The 9,906-nt window shown below is 43.2% G+C and overlaps 1 protein-coding gene across 1 annotated transcript in view; it reads left to right on the top strand.

Annotated features, from left to right (window-relative positions):
• Window positions 1–8,960, top strand: part of LOC119376413 (tether containing UBX domain for GLUT4) — a gene marked incomplete at its 3' end in the record, with an annotated part of 46,378 nt that extends 37,418 nt beyond the window's left edge. The window contains 6 exon segments of the mRNA XM_037646244.2: window positions 2,119–2,176; window positions 3,202–3,277; window positions 5,058–5,206; window positions 5,699–5,761; window positions 6,582–6,631; window positions 8,830–8,960. Of these exon segments, the coding sequence (XP_037502172.1) occupies window positions 2,119–2,176; window positions 3,202–3,277; window positions 5,058–5,206; window positions 5,699–5,761; window positions 6,582–6,631; window positions 8,830–8,960 (527 nt within the window).
• Between the last annotated feature and the right edge of the window lie 946 nt (window positions 8,961–9,906).

The following is a 9,906-nucleotide window of genomic DNA, read 5'->3' on the forward strand; positions in this document are numbered from 1 at the left end:
TAGCGCTTGCTTCGTTCTTTGCTGCCGTCGTCACCGTCGTGCAGCCAGCCTTCGTTATCGCTCGCGGCACTTTCTGAACTCTACACCGTGTTTACGATATCGCATCCTGCCCACGACTAAGAAGTGTCATGTGCCTGCGATCGTTGTGTTATCGGACACGCCGCGGTCACGGTACAGCGTTCTGTGGATTGGTGCGCTGAATCGTTATAAAACTGTGTTACCGTGGTCAAGCGCACCTCCAACAACGATTATGACGGCCCTTTTCACAGCGAAGCAACTCTGTATCGGTAAAGACGATTGCATCGACGGTGTCAGCCCTCGTATCTCCAGTGTGCGCCAGCGGCACGTGAATGCATAGTTGAAATGAGCTTGGCGTCTCGAATCAACCTCGGCGATCGCAACCCCGACTCGTATGAAAAATAGAAAAAAGCCAGTAAAGGTGGCAAAGAACAGAAATCATAAAAACGCATTTTCTTTTAATCTACAGGGTCATTTCAGACCAAGATATGTGATCGAAACTTTCGAAGCCCAATATCTCGAAATGACTTTTTTGGCTGGTGATACTGCTTAGTCGAGACATATCTCTGGAACCATTCATCCGATTTCCGACAGGTTTTTTTTATTATGCACCTGAATAAATGCGCAAACAAAGACAAGCCGCTTTTTAAATTTATTGTGTCTGTAATTTGTGATAATTAATTAAAATTTCATTGATAAAAGCCAATGGCAAACACTAAATCCAGTGCCCTGCTAAAAATTTTCAGCAAGGAAGTTTAAAAATGAGCTTTGTCTTAGTGTAGAGCACCCATCCAGGAATCATCATAGTGAATTTCACAGTGCTAGCACATTTACCAAATTCACCGGAGCCTGACTAAGAAATCCATGTGGACTATCCTGATAAATGGCTGTAACTTGGGAACCAGTGAGCATAAATGCATGAAATTTTGGGGATTCGAATGGCGTTGCTATTAGCCTACCTGAAAATTTCATAGGATATCTCACAAACAAAAAGTTGCCCTTCCAAGGTAGCCTCCCCCCTTAATAGAATAGAAAATCAAGGTGAAATTTTCATTTTTAATCTTCGCTCCAAACCAATCACAGGTGATATCATGGATTTCAGAGAGTTTTATTCCTACTTTGGCCACACTGGTTCAACAAACTTTTCCGATACTTGGTATGCTAAGTCTCTGGCCCTCTCAGAGGACAATGTACTTCGTATGTACCAAATAGGAACTATGTAGACACCAGTAGACGCCGTCAAAATCCATGACGTCATGGCGATTGGTGCCGTAACTTTAAGGTGGCGTAGCCACCCGCATTTTCTTTCTGCAAGTTTTCTCGCTTGCCAAGCGCCTTCCCACGGCAAGCGTGGTGATTTTGGTATTGTGAAAGATTCATTTACTAATATGAGAAAAATGTTTTTTCTCTTTAATGTCCCTGTAACCCTTTCAGGCGCTTTTTGCACAGTTGTGTACACCATTTTTTTTCGCTAGTTGTGTCGGCTAGCAGTCAAAATAGGGCAAGATATATTGATGTTTGGATGAATCGAACCTCCTGCGTAATAAATGTGTGGTCATTTCACTTCATTTTGCTGTATACTGTTGCATAGGATCACTTTGCTGAAGGCACTACCATGTTTGACGAGTCATTTGACGTGCCGCCTTGCGCGAGCTCGGTCAAAAGTATAATTTTTCTTTGCTCAAAGTGAACATAACCGAAAACAAATTTGCACTATATTTGCAGCCTGAGATTGAGTTCTATTAATGCAGAAACAAAACATGAATGGCCTTGGGATAACTAGATAAGCAATTACAGTTAAATTAACATTAAGTAATATAAAAAGCACAAATGACATTATTATGTCATTATGTATTATGACATTATTTTTCTGCAATAGAATATCGAGTGCCAATAAATAATTTTACCTAAATTTGACGCATTTGCAGGCTGTGCGTCATAGGTGATGTTTGAATGAGTTAAGGTGTTTGTTCTACACTGGACCTTCTAAAGCCGTTGATTGGGACGTTGGTAATACAGACACAAAAACCAAACCTTGTAACTGCGCTCGGTGTGCATGACAGAAACTGAGAGTAAAACGTGCTCGTAACGTCTTTGCAGATCGGAGAGCGAAAGGCGGTGCTCTTCAACCTGGAACACTGCCCCCCACTAGCTGCTGGTGAGTACGCTATCTAGCTCTGCAAGTGCACACAGAAACATAAGTTGTTTGGTGGGTTTGTTCATGTTGTATTTCGTTAAGTTGGGTGAGCGTAAGAGGATTGACCGACAAGGCAGATTGATGGCACAGTTCCTCAGTGCTGATAAGTGACAGGGAATAATTGGAAAATACACCACAGCGCCTGACCTGTCGTATGTTTTTGCTAAGCGTTTTTTAGTGATATATACGCAAAAATGACGAAAGTATAGCATGCTTAAGTGCTCTTCAAAAAAAGATGGGGTTCGTAGTTAAACTTCAAGTAGTCCTGGCTTTTTTATTTGTTACTTTATGGATTCTCATATTTCTGGTGCCTAAGCAAGAATTGTTTAATCTTTGTTGGTGCGTGTAACGTAAGCACCAGATGCGAAACGAACTGCACCGGAGTTGCTACCACTTTATTTCTTTGGTCCTCGAATCATCTAGCCATCGTTACTGTCATTAGTATTCGCAATGCTTCTGATTTGGACTACCTATAGAGTGGCTGCAGCGGGCGAAAACAGTTTGAGCAGGTTCAGTGTGTCAGGGGGCCTGTGCACAATCGAGGCTAGATTAATCTTGGCTCGACTCTCATGCCCAGTCATAGTTCAGTGAGTCCGTTTTACTGACTTCCAGGTAACGGACTTGCCTTGGGAGAGATCAGTGGTGTCGCGTGAGGATTGCAAGATTTTGTGAGCGCCTGATCAAGTTGTTTAGTGCATACTTGTGACGAGTGTGCTTTCTGTCCTTCGGCACAGGCTCTATCCTGATTCTGGCCTCGTAGTGTGTATGCCTTTAGTATGAGACCCAAGTTCTGTGAAAAATGTGAAAGTGCTAGAAATATAGGTTTGTCTGAGTCGTCAGCTAGGATAGTTTGGTTGGTCCATCAAATGAACATTTTTCTTGCTCGCACGGGTAGTTTGTCTTTAAGCTGGATGCAGAGCTCTTCTATGTCTAACTCTACTGTCGGGTGTTGTAATTGGACCTACCCTTTTCTCTTTGATCTACAGATGAGTTTGGGGACAGCTTCTATGAAGTCACCATAGAGGATGCCAAGTACCTTCTGGCCGACTACAAGAGGCAGAGGTATGCCCATCACTGTACAACATTGCTGCGGTGTTCCAAAAGTTATTCATGTGCCGTCATTATCGTTACCACAGCATTTTTCTAGGCTTGTGCGAATAGCAAATTTTAGGTTCGAAGCGAATAGTGATTTTGGTAGAATAATTTCGAATCGAATTCGAATAGTATATGTCACATATTATAAAGAAAAATGACCATATTTGTCATGACCCAACCAACCGGCACAATGTTTTAAAATTGTAACAAGGCATGTTCAAATGTCATTCTTTTGGTTCAAAGGAAGTGGAAGCAACCTTGAATAGTAGCAGGATTTGGCTTTTGGTAGAATGCAGGTGATAACCTGTAAAATATGTGACGTTTTAAAATTTACTATACTTGGAGCATATAAGCTGGTATAACAAGCTTTTAAACTTAAAAAATGATGAATCGATGTGACGGTAATCTGTTCATTTAACCTTGAAGGGGGGCTTCGCGGCAGTGCGGATTCTTCCTGGAAAGGTGCATTCACGGCATAGCACTCCACTGCAGTGAAACCGCTTTACAGTGGGGGGGGGCTACATGCGGACTAATATACACTGATTCGTTCATTTCGAATACTTCGAAATTTCCAATAATTTAAATTCGAATCAAAGCGAATTTGAATACTGTAATATTCGTTCGAATATTCGAAGAGCTCGAATATTCGCACAAGCCTAATAAAAATGATGCTCAAACGTGAGACCTATGGCCTTTCATTTCCTGCCTCATTTTTTTATAAGAGGAACTATGTATTGGTAATGCTACTACCACCACTACTACTGCTACTATTACTGCTACTAGACTATTATTGGTACTACTACTGACTTCTATTACTATTACTACCACTACAATACTTCCACTACTACCCCCACTTCTACTACTACTACCACTACTACTACTACTACTACTACTACTACTACTGCCACTACTGCTCCTACTACTACTACTACTACTACTACTACTACTACACTACTACTACTACTACTACTACTACTACTACTATTACTATTATTACTACTACTACCACTACTACTACTACCACCACCACTACTATTACTACTACTACTACTACTACTACTACTACTACTACTACTACTACTACTACTACTACTACTACTACTATACTACTACTACCAGCTCTTTTTATAGCTGGCGAGTAAAAAACTTGGTGCTACACTGCTTTCATGTTGGTGTATCGATTCATGAGAAAGCTTTCACGCCGATTTGGGAAAGAAAGAAAAAAATTGGCCGCATATCTGTGTGCTTCGCTCCAAATGTCGTCGAAAGACAATAGTCTTCTGCTGGCCGTACTACATGAGTCCTCCTCCTCTATGTTGAATCGCCACATCTGGCTCATAGCGTCGCATTTTGCAGCGCAGCCCAAAAAACACTAGCATTTTCCGCGCAGCCTAAGATGCACTAGGGTCTTTAGAATTGCGTATCTGTGTATTTTCTAGTAAAGGAACACACCACCTAATACTTACGTATCGATGTTGCGCCTCAGATATGCATGATATTACTTTTTGATCGACAACGTTCACAAGTATGAACAGCCATACCAGTTCAAGATGGCTTGGGGTTCAGCAAGTGGTTAAACTTTGGCCGGGTGGCTGAATCGGGTGACAGACAGACAAACAGAAAGACAGACAAACAGACCGACAGACAGACCAAAATTTCTGCGTTTACGTTCCCGAAGAAAGACTATCGTCTATAAAAAAAAGTGGATGGCAGTACAGGACCGTAAGTTCTCTTCATTGTGCGACAGGGACGCTTTGGAGAACCGTCCCCTGGAGACACAGCAGCTGCGCGAGCAGCGGCAGGAGCGCCTCGCGAAGCACTACCCCGTCGTCCTGATCAGGATCTACTTTCCAGACCGGTACGTGCTTCAAGGAACATTCCTGGCAGAGGAACGAGGTGAGCGTGCTCACTTTATAAATGCCTTCTTTGTGCAGTGCTCGGCGTTTTCAAACGCGGCTCTCGGCATGCTCGGTTGCTCAAGTTTCTCGTGCCAACAGCGGGCACGGGGAACGTCGAGCTGAAGCATTGTTTCATTTAAAAGACTGAACGTGCAAACACGGACACGAGAGAAGTCAAGACAACACAAACACAGTTCATGTTGACTTCTCTCTTGTGTTTGTGTTGCACGCCCAGTCTTTTAACATTGAAGAGAAAACAGATTGCATATTTGAAATCAGGACATAAAGATACATAACCTGTAAAAGTTTAATAAAAATCTACTCAAAAACATAAGCCATGTTTACGAAGCAGGGTCTCCCTTTAGAAAAAATTATATCCTCCTCGGTAAATCTGCTGCTTGCGGGTTCATCTTGTGCGCTCCTTGTGACCATGTTTCATAGTTTTCCCAAGGAGCGTTTATATTCTGAACGCGTTCTCTCTCGGTTTCAGTGGCCGACGTGTCACAGTTTGTCAGAGGCTTCCTCCGGGACAACACCATGGACTTCAATCTGTGTGAGCACTTCTTTTTCACTTGCATTACTTTTCAAAAGCAGCGTTGCTCCGCATGCTTTGTTGAACCCATTAGGTACTGAGAACTTTGGGCTTTGCCATCTGCTTCGTGCCATAGGGTTTTTCTCAAGTGCAACAAACTTGATTTACGTATTATGACACGTTAACCGCGTTAAATTCGAACTATACTTATTGACAACAGGTTGCTGAAAATTTTACACAAGTCCTGAATCTCGCAATTGATGCAATAATTAACACTTAAGCTTATGAGAAGTAAGGTTTCTGAATTGCATGCGACGTTGCCATATATATGACATTCCCAGTTCAGACTGACTTGGATAGGATGCATTCATTTTTCTTTTTAAGTGACAGTGAATCTGTAATACTTTTTCTCATTCTGAGAAAGCTGGTATGTGGGATATTTGGGGTGTTGCATTTATTATTGAACAAAAATGTGTGTGGGTGCTGCAGACAAGAGCATTGCGCTTTCGTCAGCTTGAAGAACGCATGTGCTTTCAATCGAAGGCACATTAAAATTGAGTGAATATGGTACTTTCAAGGCCATTGGAGTTCATTCACTATTTCCTTGCTCGAATTTCCATACTTGCATGGTACTGGCTAGCTGGCAAAACGCATGATGCTCTCAGCCATGAGCATATACGGTCAAACTCGCACATATCAGACCCATATATAACGATAATTGTCCTCTTCAGATTCGATATATCTGGGTTCAACTGTGGTAGTGATTTGATGTAGGGTGTATTATCAAGAAAGCCCAAATGTTTTGAAACATGTCCAATGTCTCTTCTCCTCACCTGTGCAGATACGTCTCCCCCAAAACAGATCCTGGATCAAAGTAAAACACTAATAGAGGTAATAACTTTTGAATAATATTATTAGCCCGTGCATTGACTTCTTAAAAGAAGGATGCTGTTTTGAAAAGCATTCGCTCGTATACTGCATTATCTTTCTATTTCTCGTTAAGACTCATGCAGCAAAGCGAAAAATGCTTGGAGGACTGATCGGTTAAACATTTGCCTTACGTGCACCACCAAGCAATAACTGATAAAGGAAAAAAAAAGGCGACAATGTAGGGAACAAGGGCATTTGTTAGACTACGGTGACATTGACACACAATTCATGCTTCGAAAAGGGGGCAAGAGAAACATTTTGAATGCCGTATATTGTAAAGCGGTGTCTGCGACACAGCTTCTGTTTCTGTCTTTCTCATTCTCGTTTACTGTCAAGCTTGTATAGTCGGATACAACTTAAGAAGTCAGGAGAGGCCTCGCTCAGATGACCGAAGCGCGGCAGCCGATTGCCTCCGCGACTAAAGAAATAGTCCCGCTCTGCCAGTGTTCTTTGAAGGCTGAGCCACCGGCTGTCTCGCTCATGACGTCAGTCCCGAGTGCGCGCCCGTTGGTGCAGGCTTTTGTTCATCCGCCTCTGAGGAGGAAATGCCGCTGAATTCTAAAGTTGTGTCCGACTAGTCTAGCTTCTATTTAGACTAGCTTCTAGCCTAGCTTCATGTCAAGCTTCTAGTCTAGCTAATACCCCTGTCACATGGGTGTTTAGAAGGCCTTCCAACCGATAATCTATTGATACAATGGTCAAGCGCGGGCTGCTACGCAGGACGTTTCGAAGGTTGTCGAGTCGGTAGTCTATCGAGTCACCGGAGCACCCCACAACTCTATCGAAACTTTGATAGCCATTGAGCAAGGGAAGCAAAAACAACGCAAATGTGCCCTCTCGTTCAGTGTGCTCATATTCATGATTAGAAAATGGGAACCTAACCAGTATGCTTTAAAAGCAGTATCTGTGAGTGTTGTGAATTATTTAATAAATATTTTTGCCGCTTGAAATACGCGAACTGCACATACTCTTTACAATAGCAACGTGCTTGTCCTCATCGTGCCGCCTTTCCGTGTATCACTCGCCAATTTCGCTGCTCAACAACTTAAAAATTAAATATGCATTCATAACTACGAAAATAAACAGTTTATTGAAATCTTTAAACAAAGACAACAGACATATTTGAGCTTTTAAATGAACTTAAATTATTTAACTTTAGGTGACGTGAATACGAAAATAAAGATCCACAGCGCCACACAGTTCTTGTGAGAAACGTCTGAACCACTCAACGGCCATTCAAAACTGCCGTGTAGCAGCGTGACAACTCCATCGAGTAGATATAGTTGTGGCGTTTCGATGGCCATCGACTGGATGGCCTTTCAAAAGTGCCCATGTGAAACAGTTACAAAACAAAACTGCTTTGCGATTTCGTAACTAAGTTAGCCTGTAATGCTTGCCCTAAAATTCTTCGTCTCTGTCATGCTTTCCTGTGCACTTACCACCACGGTTTTAGTAGGTGTGATGACATGTCACCCGAGCGTGAGGTTGAGAGTTCAATTGCAGGGTTCGATTGCAGGCCATCGCCGCCATGTTCTGGGGGGATGCGATGGAAGAGTGCCTGTGCGCTGTGCTTTGAATGCACGTTAATGACGTAGTGGTCAATATTGTAGAAGGAAAAAAAAAAAAATGAACGTTAGAAATTGTCTGCTACAACGCCTAAAGCCCCCCATTACAGCATCCACGATAACCCACTGTACAGTGTCACGTGGTTGTGACAGTGAGGAAGTCTGCAGCAAGACTGGGAAATAGGGAACTCTTTATGGGCGAACTTGTGGCCGGAAAATGAAAAGTCAAAAGCACATGCAATTTATGCTGATAGCGGCAAGAACAGTCGGCGGCCGTGTGGTAATCTGATCGCTGGTGGAACGCATCATCTTTTATACATCAGTGATCGCTCCTTCCAGCTTTATCACTGGTCCTCGCTTCAGCTCCCGAATGAACTCGACTAGTCGTGTCCCGCGCCTAATCTTGATGGAACGATCTGAAACAATCGCGAAGCTTTCCAAACGTTGCTGCGCGGCCTGCACCGAGCGGTGCTAACAGTATTTGTGTGAGTGTAACCCGATCGCATCAAAATAAAGAAATAAGTGCACCTGGCAACAGTTTCGAGACTTGAAACTCAACAGTTGCTTAAGTTATTTTCGTACGTGTCTATCCAGGCTAATTTGGTTCCTGCGTCAGTGGTCCACTTTGGCGGTGCGGTGAAGACGGGGGTACCGCTCCTCCGCGACGACATCCTGGGCATGGTCTCGACTCCGGGCGGGGCCACAGCAGCAGCTACGCGGCTCAGGTGGGGACTTTTCTCGGTTCGAGCGTGCAAGGAGCATGGTGGCACCGACCAGATCTCCCATATTTTTCGTAGAGTTTATGAATTTGCGCTCGCTCTGCTATAACCAGAAAAGTAGCGTGGAGTTTTATTCGAAATAGTCATTATTTTATAAAATTTTTGATGTTGTTTGAGGATGTAGTGATGCAAGATGCATGCCAGAAAGAAGTTGTAGTCTTACGTCATGTGACTATGCAAGGCACCAGTATTAAGAGAGCAAGTTTATTCCCTGAAGGTAAACCATTGTTAATAGGGTGTGTATGTACGTCACACAAGGTGTGTGCTAAGGGCACACTTTAAAAAATTAGAACAAAAACAAAATGTATGCACCTTGTCATATCTGCGTGATTTTCACACATTTTAAGTTTGCAGGTTGGCAGATATGCATTTGAATGGTGGCGCTTGATTTTACAGGCTTTCGGCTGCGTGCTTGGCGGATGACGAAGATGCGCATGCAGCACTTTCAGCAGCTAGCAACAGTTTGTCTGCTCGACCATTTCAATGCACAGCTTAAGGTTGAAAGAGTGGTCGTCATTCGCCAGTGCCGTTGACGTAAATGTGACCTCCGAACCACAATTTGCATTGAGCTTTGAAGAATGCGCTAACTGGCTGAAGGACAGCCAGAGCAAGTCTTGACAAACAAAGCCGCTTATTCACTCTGGCTACTGCAAGCTGTCAATGTACCCGCCACGATGGTCCAGTGGACTGCTGACCAGAAGGTCACGTGATCGAATCCTGGCCGTGGCGGCCGCATTTTCAATGGAGGCGAAAATGCTAGAGGCCGTGTACTTGGATTTGGGTGCATCATAAAGAACACCAGATAGTCAAAGTTCCCGGAACTCTTCACTATGGCGTCCTTCATAATAATATTGTGGTTTTGGAACGCAAAACCCCAACAGTTATATATTAA

The sequence above is a fragment of the Rhipicephalus sanguineus genome, unplaced genomic scaffold, assembly GCF_013339695.2.
Source record: "Rhipicephalus sanguineus isolate Rsan-2018 unplaced genomic scaffold, BIME_Rsan_1.4 Seq1190, whole genome shotgun sequence".
NCBI classification, from domain to species: Eukaryota; Metazoa; Arthropoda; class Arachnida; order Ixodida; family Ixodidae; genus Rhipicephalus; species Rhipicephalus sanguineus.